Raw genomic sequence first — 26,742 nt, 5'->3', positions numbered from 1 at the left:
GGTGACTGATTTGAGCAACTTCTTAACCATTCTGTTCCTCAATTTCCCCATCTCCAAAATCGGGAAAACAATGATAGTACTGCTCCAGAATACTTATGAGAGTAAATAAATCTGTGGAAACTTAGAACAATGCCTGACACACAGGAAAAGAAGATACAAAGGTCAGAACTTTCGGGTGAGATCGTGGGAAGTAACCTGCCCCAGGTCAAGTAGGACTCAGCAACAATGCCAAGGTCATGAAACCAAGGCAGCTCCTGCCTCAGTCAGGGGCCTCTTATGCATCCTGCTGGGGTCAGGGCCAGTGTGGCCAGCCAGGTGTGGGGCCTACATAAGGAGCCAGGGTTGGGTACAGGAGCATCCTGTCATTCTGAGCACAGAGGGAGAATAGCAGGTCTAGACTACTCATGGCAGATCAGTTCACGCTTGGGAGCCCAGCCTTCTTATCTATCAATGAGGCTGAGCATCTCTGCCCTGCCACCTCCTCATCCTTTTTTGTAAGGCTTTCTTCATGTACCAAAGTCAAAATCAAATCACCCTTTGCCCTGGCCGGTTTGGCTCAGCGGTTAGAGCGTTGGCCTGCGGTCCGGAGAGACCCGGGTTCGGTTCCCGCTAAGGGCACGTACTTCGGTTGCAGTTTGTCCCCGGCCCTGGTTGGTCGTGCGGGTGGCAGCCACTCGATGTGTCCCTTTCACATCGATGTTTCCCTCTCTCTCTCCCTCCCACTCTATCTGTACAAAAAATGGAAAAATATCCTCGGGTGAGGATAAAAAAAAAAAAAAATCAAATCACCTTTAAAAATTGCATTTTCATTTCATCACATGAGGTGTGCTCTACTAGATACTCCCAGTAGCATATGAAATCATTACAGGTGAAAGTTCAAGTCCCTGGACCACTCGCCCCAATCCCTGTGCCCTTACAGAGGTAACTGTAGTACACAGTTTGGTGTGATTCCTTCTAGAACTTTTCCCCTGTATTCACCTACATATTTTGTTATGCATGGAAAATGAGCAGTATTATTTGTGTAAAAATTGAGCAGTATTATTGAGCAGTATTATTTTTTCAGACATTATATCATACTGTAAGAAACCTGGAGTAACTTGGTTGGATTGTTCACAAAATTCTTAGAGATTTTTCCCATATAGATATATAGAGTTCTAAGTTATTTTTTAGTGCTACATAGTAGTCCATTTTATGGACATGCTGTGGTTTATTTCACCATCCCTCTGCTGAGTGTTTCTCATGTGTTTGCATCACCAAACACATTGCAGTGCACTGTTCATACACCTCCTTAGACACGCGTGAAGATTTTCTCTAGGGTAGATCTCAGAAGGGGATCAGTGGATCAAAGAGCAGTCTTTGTACCTGCTGCTAAATTAACCCCTGAGAGGCTGTCCCAGAGCACTCCCTAGCTCCTCCCGATCACTTGGTGTGGAAGAGTTCCCAAGTTGCCAGGCATCAGGGCAGATGTAAAGGGAGATTTTCAGAGTGAGCAATCTTTCGTGGCTTCTTTTTGCTATAGAAGTTTGATGAGGTGGGAGGTGGGGAGAAGGACCATTTATTCCTGGTTCTTTGTCTTCCATGGTGTATGAAAATTCTATTTATCCAAAAGGCAAAGACCTCTCCTCTCTGTGCCTCCATTCCATAGTTGGGAAAATGGGAGCCAGATTTCCATCTCCAACCACCTTATAGGAACAGGCCAACAGAAGGTGTGAATGATCAGTAGAATTGATCCCCACCTCTTCCCTTGCCTCAGGAGTCAGGTTGGTGGTGGTGAGTCCCACCCTCCTTACATTTTAATATGGTTTGTATAAAAATAAAGGGTGGTGAGCTCCACTGTTCCTAGATGTTTTGGGGTAACCGAGTCAGGAGGGGAGGGATTTTTGGAGCAGGATAGGAAGCTGAACCCAGCTGGTCCACCCACATGTGACCTCTTTTCTCTCTCCTCATAGACATACAAAGGGTGTGGGTTGAAGGAAGGAGGGGGCAAAAAAGGAAAAATAAGAACTTAAAAATAGATCTAGCTGTGAAAGGAGACATTCAAAGACTGGCTGGCCTGTTGCTTCTCCCTGACAATGAGCCCAGTTCTCAGACTAAGGGTACTTTTCAAGCTAAATACCAGCTCCCCTGAGACCAGCCCAGGGTTCAGCAGCCCCTCCCTCGCGTAAGACCTGTCGTCACTGACTTTTCCTGACAGGTCCACCCCTGACCCCAGGCAGAAGTTAGTACCCTGCCTTCTGGAACAGATTCTCTTGCCATCACACTCTCCCTGGCTTCCCATTTATGCAAGTCGTCTCCTCCCTGGCTGTACCCAAAGTTAGTCAGCTTACCTTAGGCCTCCTTACTGACCTCATGGCCCTAGGCCTTGTACCTTCGGCCTTGCCCTGACCGTCTGCCTAGGTTAAAGGGTTACCTTGAACCCTGGTTATTTTTATTGGGCCAGTCTCCAGCCTGGGTTAAGTGTCACCATGTGCTTTCTCCACGCCACAGATCTTGGAACCCACCTGTGCAGTTCTGCACATTAGCCCCACTGCAGATGCTACTTCCCCTTATCCCTGTGAGGCCGTTCTAGACCTGGATCAGCAGCCTGTGCTCCTTCCCAGAAAAAACCTCGTCCCCAGTCAAAATGAATTCCCTCCTATCTGCATCTCTTCTCTCCATATCCTCACTCAGTTTCTCCTTTTCCCTCTTCTTCAACAGAAATTAATTTATTTACTAAGTACTCACCGAGCACCTGCTATGTGCCAGGCACCCTTCTGTGGGCCCAACATACAGCAGCCACAAGTCAGACCAGCTGCCTCCTTACCCTGGTGGCATTTACATCCTAGAGAAGAAGAACAGTCAGCCAGAAAATTCCTGAGGTGGTCTAGGTGGCGGAAGTGCTGTAACCAGCAGACAAACAGAACACATCATTATGGTGGAGGACAGAGCCCCAGGGCTGCAGAAACGAGGAAGACTTAGAGAGGCTAGAGTAGGCCTTTATTTCCATTTTTTTAAAGTATGTTAAAATACACATAATGTAAAATCCACCGTCTTAACCATTTTTAAGTGTCCAGTTCAGCAGCGTTAAATACATGCACACTGTTGTGCAACTATCACCACTATCCATCTCCAGAACTTTTTCATCTTCCTAAACTAAAACACTGTGCCCATTAAACACGAACTCCTCATTCCCCCTCCCCCAGCCCCTGTTAATCTCTATTCTACTTTCTGTCTGACTGCTCTAGGAACTTCATACAAGTGGACTTACACAGTATTTATCTTCTATAATTGGCTTATTTTACTTATCACAATGTCCTCAAGGTTTATCTATAGTATAGCATATGTCAGAATTATTTTTCCTTTCAAGGCTGAATAATAATCCACTGTATGTATAGACCACATTTTGTATATCCATTCATAAGTTGATGGACACCTGAATTGCTTCCCCATCTTGGCTACGGTGAATAATGTTACTATGAATATGTGTGTAAAGATACCTCTTTGAGACCCTGCTTTCAGTTCTTTGGGGTATAGACCCAGAAGCACAATTGCTGGATCACATGGTAATTCTGTGTTTAATTTTTTGAGGAACCACCATACCAATTTCCACAGCAGCTACACCATTTTGCATTCCTATAGGCAATGCATGAGGGCTAATATCTAAGAGAATACCTCCTTGATGGAGAGGAAACCTTTGAGCAGGGAGCTGAATAGTGTGGGGGAGAAAGCAATAGGAAGATCTAGTGACAGAATGTTCCAGACAGAGAACAGCAGTGCAAAGGTGGGCTGGTGGAAATGGCCTTTGGGAGCTAGAAGGCTAGGTCAGTGTGGCTGGGGCAAAGGAGGAGGAGGTGGGTAGAAGAAATTCTGTAGGACTTCCCTCAGCCCACAAACATATTCAAGTCTTGCCCCTGCTTCTACCTCCCTCACTGTTGTCATTTGCTCTGCATGACCTTCCCTGTCCTCCACAAACCAGGCCCTTTCCACACTGTCCACCTCAGATCCCACCTTTCCAGACCTTAGGCCTCCGTTCAGTGGCCTCCCCTCTTCCTTTGACTTTTCAGACTCCATCCTCTCCTGATTCTCTCTCTGCTTCTTTGACATCCTACTTTGCCTGTGCCTCTACATTAGGCATTTATTTCCCAAGGCCTGAATTCCAGCCCTGCTTCTCATTTTGTGTCCATTGCTCAGTCAGCCCATTCCAGGCCAGTGGCCAGTCCTACTAGATGGTATTCCTAGAGCTGACCCTCTGGCCTGACCCCCTGTGCAGCCCCACACTCTAGCTTCCAGCTGCCCTTTAGGCCCTTGGAAGCCCTGCAGACACTTCAAACTCCGCACATCCCAAGCTGAACTCATTATCTTCCCACCCTATCTCCAGCCTGCTTCTCCTCTTGTGTGTGCTCTTCTGATTGTTGGCACCAATCATTTCATCTCCTGTTGCCATGTGTTAATCATGGATCAAATGCAATTCAACAAATGTGTAGGCCTTTGTCCAGATATCATGAAGGATATAAAAATGAGTTCTACCCCGGCTTATTTGTCTCAGTGGTTAGAACGTCGGCCTGAGGACCAATGAGTCACAGGTTCAGTTCCAGTCAAGGGCCCATACTGGAGCTGGTCGGGGTCGTGCGGGAGACAACCAGTTGATGTCTCTCTCTCACATCAATGTTTCTCTCTCTCTCTCCCCCCCCCCCACCCCGCCTCCCACCTTCCCACTCTATCTGAAGATAAATGGAAAAATGTCCTCGGGTGAGGATTGAAAAAAATTAAAATAAAAATTAGTTTTGTCTGCTCTTTAAACCTACCCCAGGGCCTTTGCACTTAAACTTTCCTCCACTTGAAACACTTTTTTCTGCCTTTGGCACAGCTGGCTATAGGTCTCAAGTTAATGTCACCTCCTCAAGGGGGTCTACCCTGCTCACCTGCTGTGTTTGGCAGTGGCATCCCTGTTTATTTTCCTTTTTCATACTTATCTCAAGCTGTGATTATGTTCTTTATTTTTCTGCATATTACTTGCCTTTCCATGTCAGAATAGCTCCCAGGAGGGCTGGGACCAGGCTTGTCCTATTCACAGTTGTGCCCTTACTACCTGGCACATAAAATAGTATTCAGTGAATAGCTTCAAATAAACTAATAAAGAAATGAACATATTAGACTCAGCTCCTGCATTTAAGTAAGGAAAACAAACTTAAATGCATGACAGTTTAATAAAATGAAAACACTTGTTTGGTTCTGTGTGGTTTACTTGGCACAGTGAGGAGCCAAGCTGGGCGCCAGCCCTGCTTCTCACCGGCTGCCCAGTAACCATGCAGAGGGTGCAGTGTTCAGTACAGTAACACAAAGACATGCTTCAAGGCAGCATGAGTGGAGGAAGAGGAGGGATGCAGACTCTCGGAACACAAGGAATAGGAAAGAATAGGGACTCAAAGGTCCAGGAGGTATCCTGGGTACCCACATGTCTCATTACCTTGTTCAGGGTCCTGGAGGACTTGGGGGCTGTCCAGAGCTGGAGGGCTGGTTATGGGGACAATGAGAATGCCCTGGCCCTGAGAGAGCTAGTTCTGTGGCTGATTTTCCTCTCTACCACAGTGCCTCTTTCCCCATTTGTTTAGGATTAGGGCCCCGAGGTCATACTCACCCTCGCTTTCTCCTTCCTGACTTCATACCAGTCACTGTGTATACCTAGTATATAACCCTGCTGCTGAACGTTTGCCATATGAGCCTTATATTGATATTTTCTTGCTGTCAAACAGTGAGAGCTTGCCAATCATAATCATGGTCACTCTAAGATTCTAGAAGGTGAGAGAGCTAACAGGGGCATTTGCAGATCACTTTGTTTTGTTTTTTATTGTGGTAAGAATACTTAACATGAGATCTACCCTCTTAATGTCCATCGATGGATAAATAAAATGTGGTGTATACATACAGTGGAATATTATTTAGACTTAAAAAGAAAGGAATCATGTCACATGGGTGAACCCAAAGGACATGCTAAGTGAAATGAGCCAGTCACAGGACAAATGCTGCATGATTCCAACCTGTATGAAGAATCTAAAACAGTCAAATTCATAGGAGCAGAGAGCAGAATGGTGTTTGCCAGGGACTAGGGGGAGAGGAAAATTTGGGGTTGCTATTCAATGGGTAAAAAGTCTCAGTTATGCCAGAGATTGCTTTGACTTAACAGGAAGGAAAACTAAAGCTCATAGAGAGGCCGTCACTTGCTCAGGGTTATTTGGCAGGTCAGAGGAAAAGTCAGGAGTAGAAATCAGGTTTCCTGTTACCTCATTCAGCGTGTTCCAAGATAACTTGATGCTTCTACAAATCTATTACACACTGCAACCAGAATCAAAGATTCTTTCCCAAATTAAGTTTTTTTTTAAGTATGCGGCCAAACCCAGACTCACACCAGCCTATAACCAGAAAAAGGCAGGTGTCAGCATGAACTGGAAGCTGACCACTTGGTTCAGGGGGTGGGCCAGGTGGAGGGGGGAACCGCTCTTTGGTCCCAGTTCTCCCCACTTGGTCCTAGCAGGTGTTGCTTCCTCTTCTCCACCCTTATCCCTTCTCTGCCCCTGTGGAAGCACAGTGACAACTAGTGTAAAAACTGAGCTCCCTGCCCTGGCCAGTTTGGCTCAGCAGTTAGAGCATCAGCCCGCAGACCGGGGAGTCCTGGGTTCGGTTCCCGCTAAGGGCACGTACCTCAGTTGCAGTTTGTCTCTGGCCCTCCTGGTTGGGGTCATGTGGGTGGCAACCACTCGATGTGTCTCTCTCACATGGATGTTTCTCTTCTTTTTCTCCCTCCCGCTTTATCTGAAGATAAATGCAAAAGTGTCCTCGGATGAGGATAAAAACACACAAAAAAAGAGCTCCTCGAGTTCCTGTCTCTGAATTTTCTAGCCCCTGAGGCTGTGCTTAAAATCACAATCTGAATTCCAAGGGGGAAGGACCATGTCTCTGACAGTGGCGTCCAGAGGAACATTGGAGGCAGCATTCTCCTGGGGGCAGGCTTCCTAGCACTCTCCCTTTTCCAGATGTGACTTCAGAACCTCCAGCATGCCCTTCACTGGGACCCTCAAAGCAGTGAAGACTCATTAGGAATATTTCCCCTGACAGCCCCTTCCCTCTTTCTAGATGTGATTCTTTTTCTACTGGGTTGCACAGCTGAGGAAGCAGACAGGAAACAAGGGGTGCCTGCCTTGGCATTCTGCCTCACCTCAGGCTTAGTATGTGACCCAGAGACACTTATTGAGTCTGGAGGGAATTCTGGGCATAGGAACCTGCATGAACAAAAAAGGCCCAGAAGTAGGTAAAAATAGGTTGCTCTTAGGAATAAAATTGGGTTCCTTGGGGCATGGAGGAATGCAGGAGAGGTACTGGTAAAGGGTCTTTAGGCTAAGTCATAGGCAAAGGGCAGGACTTACTTGTGCCTCAGTGTCCTCATCTGTAAAATGCAGATAATAATGACAGTACCTGCCTCATAGGGTGTTGGGAGGATTCAGTATGAAAATATGTGTAAAACATTCAGAGCCATACTTAGCACATACTAAGTGTTCAACAAATGCTAGCTGTTATATTTTTTAGGAGGTATTATTATTACTCCTGTTTTATAGATGGGGCTCAGAGAAGAGAAATAACTTGTCCAAGAGCATAGGTAGAGGAAGGGATAGAGCCCAGGATTTGAAACCAGATTTTCTGAGCATGGGCTCTCAGCACAATGCTAGGTGACAAGTTCTCTCTATCATCTAGGTCTAGGGAGCCACAGGAGCCAGTTGGGGCTGCAAGTGAAAGCAGAAGGGGTGACCACCATGGCGGAGAATGGATTGGAGTGGGTAAATGACGAGCTCTTGGTGAGCTAGGCGACAAGTTCAGCAGAGGGTATAGGGACGCTAGGTAGCTTAGGTCCAAGATGGGGACCAGGAAGCCCATCACTTTAGAGGCAGCGAAATTCTGAGTCGGGACAAGCCCAGGGTGGATTGAGCAGATGTAGATGTAGTCAAAAGTTGTCTGAGAAGGAAGTCTCAAGGAGGCAAGAGGCTGAGGGTTATGGCATGGAGATTGGAGATCCCAGGTGACCATAGGTGGAGAGGACAGCTGTAATGGGAGGGAAACCGAGCCAGGCACCAAGATGTCAGAATGTGGGGTTTGGCAAGGACCTAGCAGAGATGAGGGTGAAAAGAGGGGTGGCTATTTAAACATAGAGCAGGTGTAAGATCATAAGCCTGCCAGCATGGAGAGAGGTGACAAACTAGGAGCTTTGAAGGGGGTTTCTTCATCTTCTGCAGGATAGGACATTGTGGAGGAAGAACATGTCCCTGGTCATGCTTGGGGTTATCCTGAGGGCCAGGCCATAAAGCCATTGGCTTACTTCTCACAATAATTATTGTTCTTGTTATAGAAATAGTTAGTATTATAGTACGTTGATGCCTCATTTTTTCATTGCTCTTCACTGAGAATGAACAGCTTTGCCATCCATCATCCTGGATGATCTTTGTGACAACCTCTAAACCTACAGCTCTCAAAACCTTTTGGTCTCAGAACTCTTAAAAATGGTTGAGGACCCCAAAAAGTTTTTATTTCTATGAGTTATATCTACCAATGTTTACCACATGAGAAAGTCACATTGTTTTTTAATTCACTTTAAAATAACAATAATAACGTATTACATGTTAACACGAATAGCATTTTTAATGAACATAACTTTAAAAAAAATTAGTGAGAATGACATTAGTTTTGCATTTTTTGTAAATATCATTAATGTCTGATTTAATAGAAGACAGCTGGATTTTCCTAGCTGCTTCTGCATTCAAACTGCTGGACCTGTTGGCTTCCATGAGAATCTAGGCTCACACAGATACTTAGTTGAAAAAGGGAGATGGAACCCCAGAAGTTCTGGGACCATACTTGGTGAACTGCTATTGCAAAAGGAGGCTAAGTACCCCAATTTTATAGTTGGACAAACTAAGGCACAGGGACCAGCACTCCCAACTCTTTCTGTGACCCAGTGTTTAACCTCAAAGGTCTCTAAAGGAGGACTGTCCCTTCCAACCTGACCTGGTCCCAGAAGAGTCAGCAATGACCTGGCTGGTTTGCGTGGGGCCTGAGGAGGAAGCGCAGAACTGGGCAGCCCTGGGGAACAGAGGTGATAAGCTGCTTCAGCCTCAGGCAGAGGGGCCAGCAGCCACCTGATATAATACCCACAGTGTCAGCCTGAGAAAGGCGATAGCCCTGGCGCCCCTGGCCCCATGTTTCTGGGAGGAACCCTGTTCCCAGAAGTCTGTCCCTGGACACTGCCGTCAACCTCAGAGTTCATTTCCTGGTTAAATAAACATCTATATTAAATGGCCCAGTTGGGCAACGCCCATAAGCAGCTTCTGAGGAGAGCCTTGGGCACATGCCTCACTCTTGTCTGGCTGGCGAAGACACATCCATCATTGGCAGAGTCACTAAAGTGGGACAGCCCATATGTCCCACCCAGAGTCTGCCTGTCTGGCAGGAGGGGCTGGAAGGGACGTGCAGAGTGGCCCGTGCCCCAACCCTACCAGAAGTATATCCCACAGCTTCAAGATTGTAACAATGGTAATAACAACTCCAAAAGTTTGGATAGGGATTTACCATTTCCATCCATCATCTCATGGAGGTGGGACTATTGACCCCCATCTTCCAGATGTGGAAACTGAGGCATCTGAGAGGGCTTTGCCCTTGGTCACATAGTCACTCATGGTCTGGCTGAGATGTGGATCCGGGTGTCCTGACTTTGAGCAAAGTTCTTATCTACACACCACAGTGGGCACTACTTTGAGAGTAAGACTCAGAAGAGCTGAGGCCCAAGGATTAGCCCAGGCCCTTCCTGGCGTACAATTCTCCTGCTGCTGGCTCAACAGTGCAGGTAAAGAATAGGTGCTTCCCAATTTGAAAAACCCATCATAATCTAAAATGAACAGAAATGCCATTTACTGAGTTTTACTATATGCCAGCATGCTGCTAAGTGCTGGAGTATTAGAGCCAGACTACCTAGATTTGAACCTTGGCTCTGCCACTTACTAGCAGTGACTCTGGGCAAAGGGTAGGACTTACTTGTGCCTCAGTGTCCTCATCTGTAAAATGGAGATACTAAGTACCTACCTCATAGATTTTGGGGGAGATTCAGTGAGATAATATGCGTAAAAAGCTTGGAGCCATACTTAGCACATACTAAGTGTTCAATAATTGCTAGCTGTTATATTGTTAAATAGATATTGTTATTATTATTTAGTATTATTATTTAGTATTAGCAGCAACATTCATGTTTTACAGATGGGGCTCAGAGAAGAGAAATAACTTATTCAAGGGCATAGGTATAGGAAGGGGTGGAGCCCAGGATTTGAATCAGGCCTTTTTAGCATCATACTGGATGACAAATGATAATTGAATCACAGACCCCTGGAAGATTGGAGGTTGGAGGTCATCTTGACTCTTGTCCTCATTTTATAGGGGAAGAGCCTAAGCTTCATATCTCCTGACTCCTGTCCCGTCTCTACAGAGTAATTCTCTTTATGGAAGCTTGACCACAGGGTTTTCTTAGCTGTTGAGGCCTGTCCTGGCAGAATACATTTTCCATTGAAAGGGTTTTGTTTACAAAGCCTTTTCACGTGTGGGACTCTGAAGAAGCCCCTGCATTGGGAAGAGTGAGGTGCTCTAGTCCACTGAACCCCATGCTAGCCCTGCAGATGCAGAAGGCAGACAGTGAGTCACAATTCGGCGCCAATGGGAGGGCGGGAGTCCAGGTGAGGCTGGAGGCCTTCACAGGCCTCGTAATTTTCCTTCCTGTTCCATGGATGCCGTGACAGCTGCAGTGAGATGCAGGAAGGAGACTGACTATGGTCCCAGGGTCTGTACTATTAGGGTGTGGTCAGAGGGACTGAGTTGCCAGAAAACACTAAGAAACTATTAGAAATGGACCAGCTAGGGAGGGAACTCATTTATTGAGCATCTTCTATGTGCTGGGCAGTGTATCTCATTTTATCAGTTTAATCAAACATTTATTGAATATCTGGTATGTGTAATGTAAGGATAATATTAGGGAGTGTGACTATTATATTTTTATTTTTTATCCTCACCCGAGGACATTTTCCATTTTTTGTTCAGATAGAGTGGGAGGGACAGAGAGAGAGAGAGAGAGAGAAATATCGACGTGAAAGGGACACATCGAGTGGCCGCCACCCACACAACCCAAACAGGGCCGGGGACAAACTGCAACCGAGGTGCATGCCCTTAGTGGAAACTGAACCCGGGTCTCTCTGGACCTCAGGCCGACGCTCTAACCGCTGAGCCAAACTGGCCAGGGCAGGAGTGTGACTATTATAAAGAAAAGTACAGCACCCTGGCTGGCATGGCTCAGTTGGGTGTCATTTGGTGCACTAAAAGGTTGCCAGTTTGATTCCCAGTCAGGACATATGCCTGGGTGCAAGCTTGATCATTGGCAGGGGGCATGTAAGAGGGAGCCAGTCTATGTTTTGCTGTCACATCAGTATTTCTTTCTCTCCCTCTTCCTTTCTCTCTCTCTCTCAAAATCAATTTAAAAAAATTTTTTTTTTTCTTTAAAGAAAAGTACAGCAACATAAAGGGTTTGGATAGTGGTTCTCAACAAGGGATGAGATTTTACCCCCAGAGGACATTTAATACCTAGAGACATTTTTGATTGTCCCAACTGAGGGTGGGGGCTGCTACTGTTATCCATGGGGTAGAAGCCATGGATGCTGTTAACAGTCCTACAATACATAGGATAGCCCTGCAACAAAAGTTGTCTGGCCCAAAATGTTAGTAAAGCCAAAGTTGAGAAACCTTGGGATTAGAGAATGACTTCGGGTGTTCTTTAGGTCAGATGGTCACAAATGACTACACTGAGGATGGGATGTAACTTTTGAGCAGGAACCTGAAAAAGTGAGAAAGTAAGAACAAGAAGATCTGAGAACATCATAAGCATAGAGAACAGTGAGTGCAAAGTCCCTTAGTCAGGAACACATCATCAAAAAGACCAGCATATAAAGTCAGGTTGATTATTTTCCACCATATTTCAGATGAAAAAACTGAGACTCAGACGTAATGGTTTGCCAAATGTCACGCAATTAAGCAATGCTGCGCCAGGATTTGAACTTGGATGTGCTTGATTCCAGAGCCCATTTGCTTTCCACTGCCTCAGCTGCTACTGTCACAGGAGTGGCTGAGCCTTCATTTTGCAGCTGAGGCCTTTCCCCTACTTGACCATGTAAATTATTTTTCTTATTCCATCCCTACTATTGTCATCCAGTGGGTAGAGTACTTGGTTCTGTTTCTGGCATCACCTCAATAATAAAAATAAGGGTAATGACAGCTGTTACCGTGTGCCTAGTGTGAGATAGATATATAGATATATATAAAGAGAGAGATGATAGATTTCTGGATAGATATCTATCTGTAGATAGATTTATAGATCTATAGATGGATTTCTCTTTATATATTTATAAACATATATATATCTACACTATTTTAATCCTTACAACATACATGTGTGTATTGTAACATGTATTGTAACAACACACATGTATATTGTAAGGATTAAATTATTCTGCCCATTTTACAGATAAGAAAATAGAGGCATAGAGAGGTTAAATAAATAACATGTTCAACTAGTAAAAAAGGTTGAATCAGGATTTGAACCCAAGCTGCTTAGTTCCTGAGTTCATGCTTGTAACTGCCACACTATGCAGTTGCTCTCCGCAGGTAGTGAATTTCTAGAGTAGATCATTCACTTGACCATAACTCCTCAAGTTTGGTAATACACAGGAAGTGAATTTAAAGGTCACTTTATTCACTCATGAGGAAACTGAGGCTCAGGGTTGCACTGAGAGACAGCGGTAGAGCTGGAAGCAGAAGCCAGGCATCCCTCCTGAGTGCCCTCTGCTCCACCGTGGGCCACCCTGCCCCCAGCCATGCCTGTACATTCCCAGCATCTACCATCTGTTCTGTCAGGCTGCCCATAGTTCTTCTGGATCCCAGCCACCAGCCGTGTCTGATATCTGGCAGGTTTGGATCTACAGAGTAGTAGCCTGCTTGTGGCAGAAGGCCTAGGCATCTGCCTCAGCCCTTGCCCATCCATCCTTACAGGTGCAGAAGTTGGACTGAGATAGGTTACAATGGATCACCCTCTGAGGTCAGCCAAGAGCATTAATGTTTCCAAAGCGGATGATTCTCTTATTCTTTCATTCTTTCAGTCAGAAAAAGGAATCTATGGTATGCCAGGCACCGCTCATGCAGAGGTGAAATGGGTGGTTCTTGCCCTTTAGGAGAGATGTAATTGGTGTCCTGAGAAGGGGATGCCCAGAAAGGATAGCTAACTCAGCCAATTCATGGAGAGGATCAGGAAAGTCTCCTTGGAGGAGGTGATAGATGCCATGGCTAAGTTTTAAGAATAACTGGGCCCTGGCCAGTTTAGCTCAGCGGTTAGAGCGTTGGCCTGCGGACCAGAGAGACCTGGGTTCATTTGCTGCTAAGGGCACGTACCTTGGTTGCAGTTTGTCCCCGGCCCTGGTTAGGGTTGAGTGGGTGGCGACCACTCAGTGTGTCTCTCTCACATCGATGTTTCTCTCTATCTCTTCCTGCCTCTCTCCTTCCCACCCTATCTGAAGATAAATGCAAAAATGTCCTTGGGTGAGAATTAAAAAAAAAAAAGGAATAACTGGGAGTTAGCCAGGTAGTGAAGGGGAAAGAGACGCAGGAGACAGACAGCATCTGTAAAAGCAAGAGGTAAGACAGAGCTTCCTTTAATAGAGAATTACAGGTTGTTCAAGATCAGTCATGATAGTGGCCATTATTGAGCATTTACTATGTGTCAAGCACTGTGTTGATCATTATCGCAACAACCTTCAGAGTTAGATGCTATTCACATCTACAGATGAGGAAACTGAGGTGCAGTGAGGTTGAAGATCACACAGGTAATGAGTGCCAGGGAATGACCTGAGAAGTTAGTGGAATTTGCCTTCAAGAGCATGGAGGTCCTTCTGTGAACCTGATGCTTGTGGAGCCTGTGCCTCTCTCTGCTGCCCCATTGGTGCTGCCCCTCCTGATGGCTCTGTTTCCCCCCACAGGTGGAAGGACAGTCCAGAGCCCATGTCATCGCACAGGAACTGCTATCTTCAGAAAAAACGTGAGTCCCCAAGCAGCTGCTTGTGGCCTTGAACTTGTTAACAGAGCATCGCCCCTCCCAGGCTTATACAGGATGGGAATTAATGCAAACTCAACCCCCTTTCCCTCTACAGATACGTGGAGATGCTCCAGCACTTACATCTGGTGAGTTAATCATTCTAATTGCCCAAAACTAATTGCCCTTTTACAAGGCAGTGATATAAGAAAAGCAATGAGGAGGCAGAGGTGATTTCCATGAACAGAAGCTTGGCAGCAGCCAAGTATTCTCAGAGGCTTTTCAGGGAAGTCTAATTCACATGCTTCAGAAGTGGCTAGTGCCCCGCTTTCTGTGGATATGCCTCTCTGACCAGGTGGGGCTGCTTGGGAGACGCACTAAGATTTCTGGAAGGATGTCTGTGGTTTCCTCAGCCCTCTTGTTGAGGAAGGCAGGACAGATGTAGTTTTGGGTCATTGCTGTGTGTGTGTGAGTGTGTGTGTGTGTGTGTGTGTGTGTGTGTTACATGTTTGGTCCAGATGGAGAAGGTGATGTGTTTGCACAGTGACAGATCAGTTGGAGTATCATTAGGCTTTCTCAGTTATCCCAGCATTGGGTCGATAATGCCTGAGGCAGTGGTGAGGAAATCCCCTGGACTTTCAGAGGAAAGTTGACCAGACTTAGGGACTGCCCAGATAGCAGATACTGCCACCCTTTGCAGTACAGTTCAGTTCAACAGACATTTTTTAACACTTTCTGTGTGACAAGAGAAGGGAAAGACAGATCAGACAGGGCCCTTCCTTACCCTGGAGCAATCTGGCCAGTGAAGAAGACAGATTAGTGAATTAATAATTATTTGGAGCACAAGGGGAGTGACTGACAACCTGGGGATATCTAGGCAGGCTTCCCTGAAGAAGTGATGTTATGGGTAAGGGAATGGGATATAGCAAAGACATCGGAAGTGAAAGGACACAATGGGCTCAGCTACCCCAGGCCCTTGTGACAACTCCCTACTCCTCTGGACTTTTAAGCAATTTGCAGTTTCCTTGTAGTTTAGCATCTGATTTTGCACTGCTTTGTTTTGTTCACCATGTCTTTCCAAGAGCATCAGAGCTGGGGACATGCACCCTAAACATTTTGTCGGTGGTGATACGGAGATTCAGAGGGAGTGACTTGCCAAAATCACACAGTGACTGAGCCAGGACAAACACCCATTCTCCTGACTCCCAGTGCACTGTAGTCACATTAATCCTGCATTTCCAACTGTGTTTGGAGTTCCTTGGGGCAGAGACTTTTCTGGAGGCAGCAAAGCAGCAAGCCAGGTCTCTTGCCGAATCTAGCTGAGGTCCCTGCCAGTGACATTACCCTGGTGTCACGCTGCCATGTAAGCAGGGGCTCCCAGGTTCCCAGCAGGAGGCAGAACATTACTGTGGTCTATAATCTCAGCCCTCATTTTTGTCCTCAGGAAGAGAGCTTTGTGGGTATTACTAGACCCCAGAGCCCCTCATGTATGAAAGGTACCAGTACCTTCCTCCCCACCTTTACGTCTAAAAGATCTGTTTAGCAAGGGCAGAAACAATCGCTCTTATGTTTTCTTCCTTCTCTCTCAGTAGCTTCTGAGCTGACAGCATGTCAGAGAGAGGTTGGGCTTTTTTGTTTTATGACTTTGTTAAGAGGGTTTTAACTGGGAAACTTCCATCTGTGTTTGCACTGCTTCCTGCCAATTGGAAAGATGCTGAAGCCGCTGGTAATTCATAATAATAACCCGAGGAGGGAAAAAAAGCCCATAAAAATCACAAGTCATAAGCTAGTTGCGGGAAATTGTGGTCTGGAGCTGCATGTATGATGTCAGTGCTTATGGGGATAGACGTGGTAGAAATGCCACAACGTGACTCCAAGCCCTAGCCTGGGACCGTAGTCAAAAGGAGACTCATAGACTTTGGGGCATTTTACATCACTCCCCAACCTGGATCTATTGCTGATTGCTAAGTTGGCAGGTTCTCTTTCAGAGTTTCTCCTTAGAGATGTGATGCTGTTGAAATTCCAAGACTGCCCAGTGATGGGGAGGTGCTGCCTGTGCATTTTAAACCTCCCCAGCGAGAAAAGTCTTTAACTCCATTATGCTATGATTGAGAAAGGGAGGAGGATGGCCTCTGGCCTTCTGAGTTTGGGATTCAACTCGGTGTTTATCAAATAGTAGATAGAGTTAACTCAGATTATTAAAAATTCTGGTCATCCAAAATTGAGTTCTAATGATCAAGATCCTGTTTTGTATAGCCTATATATAATATAACAAAGAATGGCTTTTACATGTTTTAAATGTTTGTGAAAAAGGCAAAGAAGAAAGAATATATGTCTGAGACCAACTGTGGTCCACAAAGCCTAAAATATTTATCTGGTCCTTTACAGAAAAAGTTTGCTAACTTCTGGTTCTTGCTCCATACTTCCAAGAACATAGTCAAAAACACATTCATCCACCTGTCCATCTGCCTATATAGTTAATCTCTCATCCATTCATGTAGCCAGCCTTTCACCCACTATCTGTGCATCTAATGACACATCCATGCAGCCATTCACCATCCCCAATTCATCCACTATTCATATGTCCACCCATCCATCCAATCATCCACCCTTCCATTTATCCAGCTATTCAATTCTCCATTCATTCATCCATCCACCCATCAAACTTACTCATTCCTTCTGGATGGAATATCACAGGATGTTTACAGTACCATAGGCACTGAGGTTGGCCTTGAAGCCCCGAAGATGAAAAGGGCCCAGAACCTGCCTTGGACTAGGTCTTTCTTTTTCGTGTGGAGGTAAAGGTGGGGAGGAGAACTAGACAAGTGAACAGACAATTAGACTATTCTATGGTAAGTATAATGTGTACAACTATAGTTTTGTGTAAAGTCTGCAGGAGCATAAGGGAGAGAGAGGCTTATTCTCCTTTGGGCTATCCAGGAAGGTTGGCAGAAGAGGTGAGACTGAGGTGGACTTTGAACCAGTCCACAATGCCAGGGTGGTAATGGAGGCAAGCATGTAAGGCAGGTGGTCAGCATGGAAACACTCACAGGCCTGAACATACATGATATGTCTGGAGAATGGTGAATCATCACATATGATTAGAACATGAGTAAGTTTGGAAAGGCAGGTAGGAGGTGGAATCAGGAATCAAGCGATGGGTCCAAAAACAAGGTTAGGACCGGACTGAGAAGTACCTAAAATGCCAGGCTGAAGGGGCTTATGCCTTTCTGTATATTTAATGAGTTGTTGGAAATTTTGAACAGATACTATTTTGTTTTGTTTTTAATGTTTTTATTGATTTTTGAGAGAGAGAGAGTAGGGAGAGAGAAATAAACACAGCAATGTGAGAGAGAAACCCTGATATGAAAGAGAAACATCAATTGGCTGCCCCTTGCACGCTCCCCCCGCCCCCAGTGGGAATGGAGCCTGCAACCCGAGCATATGCCCTGACCGGAAATCAAACCAGGACCTCTCAGTCCATGGGATGACGCTCAATCCACTGAGCCACACTGGACAGGCTGAACAGATACTGTTCCCTGGACACCTTTACTCCTCTGTTTTCTTACCTAAAAACAAATCCCTCTCCTAACAGCAGCTAAAAATTTCTACCATGGGTCCCTTATTTTTGCCAAGGCATTGAAGATCTCTTCAGAAGCCAGTCTGCCAACTAGGAGAGGTGACTCTGGCAGTTATAACCCCAGGAGAAGTTTCCATACCTAGGAGGGCCCTACATGATCTGGTCCTTGTCTGCCTCTCTGGCATTGTCTCTTACCACTTTCTTTTTCATTGGCTCCAGCCACACTAGCCTTCTTGCTGTTCTTCAATTACTGCAAATGCAGTCACGTCACCTGGCTTTTGCACTTGCTTTTCCCTCTACTGGAATGTCTACCCCTGATGTTCTCATAGCCAGTTCCTCCTTTTCACTCTGGTCTCAGTTCAAGTGTCACCTCCTCAAAGAACAGGAGGTGCCCCAAAACTTAATGGCATAAAACAACCATTTTATTATACTCACAGAGATTTCTGGACTTTGGACAAAGTGGGGAGAGCATGTCTCTGCTCCATGATGTCTGGAGAAGAATTAAAGACTAGGGTGACTCACCTGAAACTAATATAATATTTTATGACAACTGTAATTGAAAAATAAATTTTAAAGTAAATCAGATTTTAATTTTAAAAAAGGACAAGGGGTGACTTGTTGGCCGGGGACTGGAATTGCCCAGAGGTGCTTTTACTCACGTGGCTGCTGGTTGGTGCTGGCTATTGTCTTGGACCTCAGCTGGGCTGTTGGCCAGAACACTTACTTGTGACCTTTACATGTGGTCTCTCTGCGTGGGCAAGTTTGGGCTTTCTCGCAGCATGGTGGCTGGGTTCCAAGAGTGAGTGTCCCAAGAGCGAGACAGGAGGAAGTACGTGGCATTTTTATGATCTAACCTTGGAAGTTACGTAACACCACTGCCACCATACTCTAATTAGTCGAGACAGTCACAAAGGTCCACCCAAGTTCAAGAAGAAGGAATATAGTTTCTACCGTTCATTGGGAGGAGTATCAAGCTCACATTTAATAAAGACCATATGAGATAGGAAATATTGTTATGGCTACTTTTGGAAAATTTACTGTGGAAATCTTTTGTAATAATTCTATGTCAGTTAAAAATTATATTTGACTGCTAGTAATAAAAACCAAGTTATGATGGCTTAGGTGATTTAGAGGCTATTCTTCCATGTGAAATAAGTCCAGAAGTAGGAGATCTTGGTCAAGTTTGGCAGTTCCACAAATTCTCAGAGACCAAGCTTCCATCTATTTGCTGCATCTTTTCCATGATTCCTCATGAACACAGAAGGCTGCTGCAGTTCTAGCCATCACATCAATGTCCCAGGCAGGAAGAAGGAAAGGGGGGAGGGGATGCAAAAGTTGTGCTTCTATCTGAATTAGGTCACTTGAAAAAGAATTCCTGAAAGTTTCACTCAGTGACTTTTACTTCCATCTCATTGAGCACTCCTAGTTGCAAGGGAAGCTGAGTCAACTGGAAGTCAATTGTTCAAAGCTGGGTTCAGCTCAGTGTATGTGCTTTTTGTGTGTTCATTCTGGGGCCTAGGCTGAAGAGGCAACAGGTACCCAGGGGAGGTTCTTATGGTGTTGGCAGGAGAGCAAGTAGAAACACCAGAGGGCTTCTAAGATTCCAGCTCATAACTTGCTCTGTCTATATCCCGTTGGCCAGAGCAGTGCCATGGCCAGGACCAAAGGCAAGGGACAGAGATAATGCTCACCACCACCACCACCACCACCCACACCCATGAGGCTATGGCAAGAGTGTGCATGCAGGGAGGGTGAAGATCTGCAACTTCATTGCCTCTTCTACACTCGTGCTTCCTTTTATCTTTTTCATTGCATCTTTTACTATCTAAAATTATCTAATTTATGTATCTGTCTACTTGTTATGTTGTGTTTTCTTTTTCATTCAGTTCCAAATACATTCTCAGTTCCATTGTGATTTGTTCTCTGACTCACGGATAAATTAAAATTATGCTGTTTAATTTCCAAATATCTGAGAATTTTTCAAACTTCCTTCTGCTGCTTTCTGATTTCATTGTGGTTGGAGAAGGTACTTTGTGTGGTTTCAGTCCTTTGAAATTTATTGAAATTTGTTTATGGCCTGGCATATCCTGGAGAATGCTCCATGTGTACTTGAAGAGAATGTGTTTTCTGCCCTCGTTGGATGGCTGTTCTGTAGATGTCACTTAGGTTAGGTTGACTGACAGCGCTGTTTGAGGCTTCTGCACCCTTGCCGATTTTCTGTCTTATTGTCCATTCTTTACTGAGAATGGGATATTGAAGTCTTCAATGATTTTTTAATTATCCATTGCTTCCTTCACTTTTGTCTGTTTTGCTTCATGCATTTTGGGGCTGTTTTTAGGTGGTTGTTTATGCTCTGGTTCTCTTACTAAACTTGGAGCTCCTTGAGGGCAGAGCTTGATAGGCCCTATTCCCAGTGGATTGCAATGCCCAGTATACCATCGGTGCTCAATAAATAACTGATGAGTGAGTGATGGCAAGGTCAGCCCTTCCAGCAGTCTTAGCATTTCTTCAGTCAAAAACATTTCCTGAGCACTTTCTGTGTGCAGGATACAGGGGACTTATGGAGGAATGACAAGGGCAGGGCCCTGCCCACTCGAAACTGACAGCCTATGAGAAAGATGGGCATGGAAAAAAATATTAATACAGTGGTAGGGGCATACAGAAGCTGGGGGTGCAGGGGAGTCATCTGCCCTAAGCTTCTGGGGTCAGAAAAGGATTCCTGGAAGAAACGTGACCAAGTTGAGACTTGAAGGATGAAGAGGAGTTAGCCAGGTGAAGGAGCAGTAAGGAAGGCTTGCATCTAGCAAAGGGATCAGGATATACAAAGGCCCAGAGGCCAGTTAGAGAATGCTGTGACTGGGAACTGAAAGAAATTCAGCCTGGCTGAAATTTTATGAGTGAGAGAACAGGGAGAGCTGAGGCCAGCAAGGTATGTGGCAAACATGGAGAGCCCTGTGAGGCACGTTTGGGGTTTGGGTTTGATCTCCTGAAGGTCCTTTGGGAGGCTGCTGTGTGATTCCAGCAGAGGTAACAGTGGACTGGCATGTTGCAGGCAGTTTTCATGACTATGTGCTCGGTAATTGATGGTCTGTGGGGTGCATTAGAGGGAGGGCGGGCTCTGAGCTAACCCCAGATTTTTGGCTTGCTGACTCACTAAGAAGGCAAGTGCTGGAGAGGCTCAGGCTAGGCTTGGGGAAAGATGATGAGTTTAGTGTGGGTCTTATTAAGTGTGAAGGGCTCAGGAAAGGACATCCTAGTGGTCAGCTGGGTGTGGGATGTACACCAGATGTGATTAAGTGTAGAGATGTTAACTGAAGCTCCTGGAGAGGCTCAAATTTCCCCAAAGGAGTAGGTGCAATCAGCAGAGGGCTCTCAGGTACCCTGAGGTGGAAGGAGGTGGTACCCTGGAGGGTGTAAGCCTGGGGACTGGCAGGTTTTCATGAAGGGGCTGAAGGGACTTCAGGAGGAGCTTGGGAAGGGCACAGTACAAAAAAGGTATGGGAGGCTTCTGGATCCAACCTGTGTGCATCCCGTGGTTTTCTCAGTAGCAGTAGCCATTTGAAAGGGTGTCAGGAGAGCCCAGAACAGACCCAAACTTCTCAAACTGCTCAGAGAAAAATGAGATTCATTCAGAAGCCCTCCCTCATCACTGTGTGGGAATTTTATTTAGCTGTGGCCTTAGTGCTGACATGACAAGCCAATGCAGGATCTGACAGGACTCTGTTGTAATTTACGAGTTAACTTACCTGAATTGGTGTGCCATCAGTGCGCCCCACCACCACCACCACCGTCTCCTCTTTCCTCACCCAGCCAGCTCTTGCTCCTCATTATGGTCCAATGTCATAGATGCTGAGGAAGAGCGGCAGTGAGCATTTGTTGACCACCTGTGTGTTTTTGGCGATTTATATATAATATCTCATTTAATTTCACATAGTCTTTGCTCAATAAATATTTCCCATATGGCTGGATGGGTCCAAAACTGAATGTCAGAGAAGGTGACTTCCCCAAAGCCACACAGCCAGTGAGAAGTGGGGCCAGGGCTCTTTGACTCCAGAGCCCTGAGGAGGGGAGGAGACAAACAGATGTGGAACAGTCTGGTTAGGTGGTAAGGAGCCCGAGGAGGGAGGGAATCAGTGTGAGTGTTGAGTGTGAGGAATGAAGTCAAGGAAGGCTTCTTGGGAGAGGGAGTTTTGAAATGGACAGAAAGTAGGAACAGACCTTCCAGGGGGTAGGAGCAACAGGAATGAGTACACAGAGGGGAGGGCTTGGACGTATGGGGTATACAAGAAGGCCAGAGAGCTGCCTTCAGAGTGAGCCTGAATGCTATATCCCCAGGTGTTTCAAAGAGAAACATAGGAATTTGGGAGCCCTGAGGACTTGAGCAGAAAAGGTTGGTCTGGTAGGATGGGTGAGAGGGGATGATGCTGAGGGACAAAGTTTAACTCAAACCAAGCCCCAAAATGCTTCTATTTTTATTCAGTCCAGGAAAAAAAAATTGCTGTGTGACTCTGGAAATTCTCTTTGTCCTTTCTTCCTCACCCTGAGGTGGCTGGTGGGACTTGGACATGTTTAGCCACAGAAGCTTGTCTTCAAATGAAATCTTACTCAGAACCCCAATATGAAGAGTGGATGAAGATGGAGGTGCTTTGGTTCAAAGACAGGTGGAAGCCAAAGTTTGGGTCTCCCTGGGTCTTCATGGAGCACAGTGTGAAAAATATTCATCTAAATCAATGGTACTCAAAATGGGTCCCCAAACAAGCAGTGTCAGCATCACCTGGGAGCTGGTGAGAACTGCGTATTCTTGGGCCCCACCTCACAGCTGCTAAATCAATAACTCTGGAGGTGGGGCTTAGTCATCTGTGTTTTAACAACCCCCCAAGTGATACTGATGGGCAGTAACATTTGAAACTCACAGATAGATGATCCTGTAAGGTCCCTTCAGCATGGGCTCCCCTACAAGCCAGCATCCTCTAGGACACTGACTTCCTAACCCTGGCTGTGCACGGGTACCTGGAAGTGTTGAAAAATACAGATGTTTATCCCATCTTCAGAGATTTGTATATAATTGGTCCAGGGTGCTGCCTGGTCATCCAGAGTTGAAAAGCTCCCCAGATAATTCCAATTTGCACCTAAAACTGAGAACCTAGTGAAAAAGTAGCATACATTAATTCAGCACAGTTGTGAACAAAGCCAGGTCATCGTGAGGGTAAAATCAAAAGGAATGAGACACAGTCTGCTCTCTGCTTAATTGGAGGGAAGATAGCAGAAACAGAGTAAGTAAACAGCCTGACAATGCAAAGTTTTGCCAAGCCATTGCTTTTCAGGCTGGGATACATATAACCCTGCCAGAGGTGTACAGTAGATACCCAGGAATACTCAAGGCCACAGGATAAACAGAGCACATTTTCTAAGAGCTTCTGCTTTGGTCTAGCTACATAATTTTAAATACATTAAATCAGACATGGATATAATTTGGAGAATAATGTAAAATATGTATTAACTTTTAAGCTAAAATATGAGACTTCAGAGACATTCTGAGACTGGAGTGGCTCCCTTCAGGCTGTGACGCAAAATTTCTGGAGGCTATAGGACACATGAGAGGACCTTAAACTGACTGTTGAAGTAACCCAGGAGGGCCTCATGGTGGAGGTGGCATTTGAAGCAGCTTTGCAAGATATGAGTTGGATGCCAGATGTATGAAACAAAGAGCCTGGAAAAGAGGATTCATAAAAGCAGCAGTGCTCAAAGCGTGGTTCTGGATCAGCAGCAGCAGCAACCATCTGTGAACTGGAGAGATATTAAAATTATTCAGCCCCACCTTGACCTACAGAATGGGAACTCTGGGTCGAGTGAGCAATTTGAATAAGTTCATCAGGTGATTGTGAGGCATGCTTAACTTAGAGAACCACTGGTATACAGAAATGAGCAGTTCAGCTATAGAGGTAGGCTAGACCAGCTTTTGAAGGGCCATGAACTCCAGGCCTAGGACTTTCACTTGGCCCTGAGTTCTGGACACAAATGAAGGGTGTGGAGGAGACATAAAAGCAGTGGTGAAAAGCAGTGCATGTTCTCTCTCCCCTAGGAGCCTCAGAGAACTGTTTTGTTTTGAAGTTTTGTAACTTACATACAGTTGAATGCACAAATCTTAAAGATAGGGCTCATATTTTTAATAAATGTGTGCATACGTGTGCACTTGTAACCACCCTGATAGAACATTTCCATCATCCAGAAGATACCTCTAATGCCCTTCTCCAGTCAGTCACCCTCCAGAGGTTACCACTATTTTGCTTTTCATCACATTTCAGTTGGGTTAGCCTGTTCTTGAACCTCATATGAATGTGTGAGATTCATCCACATTTTCATGTGTATCAGTATTCTTTTGTATAATTATACCACAGTTAGTATATCTGTCCTCCTGCTAACGTTCATTTGCATTGTTTCCAGTCTGGGCTATTACAGGCAGACCTCAGAGATATTGCAGGTTCAGTTCCACACCATAACAATAAAGTGAGTCATAATTTTTTTGCTGGTGGAGGGTTTTGTCTTCCATTTGAAAAAAAAAATGAAACATCTGTAAAGCACAATAAAGCAAAGTGCAATAAAACATGGTATTCCTTTGTAAAGCTGCTATGAATGTTTTATACATATCTTTTAAGGAACATATGCACTCAAGTCTCCTCAGTATTTACCTTGGAGTGGAAATGTTGGGCCATAGATTTGGCTTTATTAGAAACTGCCAAAGAGGTTGAAGCAATATATACCCCTCTCCCACGTATGGGAGTATCACTTACTCCTCAGGCTTGCCAGCTTATCGGTATTGTCAGTCTTTATACTCATGACCATTTTGGTGATTGTGTAGTAGTTTCTCACTTTGGGTTTTTTTTTTTCAATTTTTATTATTTTATTTTTGTTACAGATGTTTCTCCTCCCCTGCCCCGACCCCCTTCTCTCCATCCTGCACCCCCCCCCCAGCATTGTTGTCTATGTCCATTGGTTATGCATACATGCATATAAGTTCTGTGGTTCATCTCTTCCATCCCCCCACCCCCACCCCTTACTCTGAGGTTTGTCAGTCTGAACCATACTTCTTTCTCACTTTGGTTTTAATTGGCATTTCCCTGAAGATTAATGAAATTGAATATCTTTCCTTCTGTTTATTAGCCAGTTGGAAATCCTCATTTGAAAAGTGTTTTTGCTTATTTTTTAATTGGGTTGTCTGTCTTTTTCTTACCTATTTGTAGGAGTTCTTTAAATATTCTAGACACAAGCTTATTTTCAGACGTGTGTATTATGAACATTCTCCTGGTCTGTGCCTTCCCTATTCAATTTTTTTAACAGCTTAATTGAGATATAAATCTCATGCCATCCAGTTCAGCCATTTCAAGTATAAAATTCAATGGTTTTTAGCATATTCAGAGTTGGGCAATAATCACCACAATCATTCTCATCACCCCAAAAAGAAACTCCATACATGTGAGGTATCACTCTCCATCACCACCCCACCCCTCAGCCCTGTGCATCTACTCTTGTTCTGTCTCTATAGATTTGCCTCTTCTGGATATTTCACATTAAGGGAATCATACAATTTGTGGTCTTTTGTCTTTGTCTTCTTTCACCGAGTATAATATTTTTAAGGTTCATCTATGTTGTATGTAGCATGTATCAGTATTTCATTCCTTTTCATGGCTAACATTCCATTATGTGGCTAGACCACACTTTATCAGTTCATAGCTGGATGGACATTTGGGTTCTTTCCACTTTTTTACTCTTATGAGAATGCTGCTATGAACATTCATGTACAAATTCTTATATGTTTTTCATTCTCTTGGGTACATACCTAGTGCAGTTGCTGGATCATATGGTAACTTTTTAACCTCTTCAGGAACTGCCAGACTGTTTTCCAAGTAGCTGCACCATTTCCAGTTCCCACCATCATAATGTGAAGGTTCCAGTTTCTCCACTTCCTATCAGTGCTTGCTATTATACATCTTTTGTTATAGCCATTCTTGTGGGTGTGAAGTGGTATCTCATTGTGGTTTTGATTTAAAATTTTCCTAATGGCCCTGGCTGGTTTGGCTCAACAGTAGAGCGTCAGCCTGCAGACCAATGAGTCGTGGGTTCAATTCTGGTCAATGGCACATACTTTTACCTCGGTTTTGGTTCATCCCCAGCCCTGGTCGGGGTCGTGCAGGAGGCAACCAATTGATGTGTCCCTCTCACGTCAATTTTTCTCTCTCTCTCCCTTCCTCTCTTCCTCCCTCCTTCCCACTCTATCTGAAGATAAATAGAAAAATATCCTCAGGTTAGGTTAAAAAATAAGTAAATAAAATAAAATAAGATTTTCCTAATGACTAATGATGTTGGGCCTCTTTTCATGTGCTTCTTGGTCATTTGTATATTTTCTTTGTAGAAATGTCTTTTTAGATCCTTTGCCCATTTTTAATGGGTTGTCTTTTTATTACAATTCTGTATACAAGTCACTTATCAGATACATGATTTGTGAATATTTCTTCCCATTCTGTCGGTTGTGTTTTCACTCTCTTGATAATGTCCTTTGAAGCACAGAAGTTTTTAATTTTTCATGAAGCCTAATTTCTCTATTTTTTCTTTTGTTACTTGTGCTTTGTTGTCATATCTAAGAAAGCTTTGGTTAGCCCCAGATCACATTTACTCCCATATTTTCTTCTAAGAGTTTTATAGTTTTAGCTCTTTCATTTAAGTCTTTGATTTTGAGTTAATTTTTGTATATGATATAAAGAAAGAATCCAAATTTATTATTTTGCATGTGAATATCCAAATATCTCAGCACCATTTGTTGAAAAGACTATTTTTTTTCCCCATTGATTTTTTTTTGTTGTTGTTCAGGTAGAGTGGGAGGGAGAGAGAGGAACAGAGAGAGAGAGAGAGAGAAACATCGATATGAAAGGAACACATCGAGTGGCTGCCACCCGCACAACCAACCAGGGCCGGGGACAAACTGCAGCCGAGGTACGTGCCCTTAGCGGGAACCGAACCTGGGTCTCTCAGG

At 44.8% G+C, this 26,742-nt stretch overlaps 1 protein-coding gene across 1 annotated transcript in view; it reads left to right on the top strand.

The window, feature by feature from the left end:
* The window catches only part of FGD5 (FYVE, RhoGEF and PH domain containing 5), a 118,318-nt gene that overhangs the window by 54,628 nt on the left and 36,948 nt on the right, over positions 1-26,742 (top strand). The window contains exons 4-5 of the mRNA XM_036266686.1: positions 14,082-14,140; positions 14,253-14,283. Of these exons, the coding sequence (XP_036122579.1) occupies positions 14,082-14,140; positions 14,253-14,283 (90 nt within the window). The remainder of the gene's footprint in view (positions 1-14,081; positions 14,141-14,252; positions 14,284-26,742) is intronic.

Source organism: Molossus molossus, unplaced genomic scaffold (assembly GCF_014108415.1).
Source record: "Molossus molossus isolate mMolMol1 unplaced genomic scaffold, mMolMol1.p scaffold_m16_p_18, whole genome shotgun sequence".
NCBI classification, from domain to species: Eukaryota; Metazoa; Chordata; class Mammalia; order Chiroptera; family Molossidae; genus Molossus; species Molossus molossus.
Note: the sequence above shows the minus strand (reverse complement) of the source record. Positions and strands in the feature narration are given on the sequence as shown.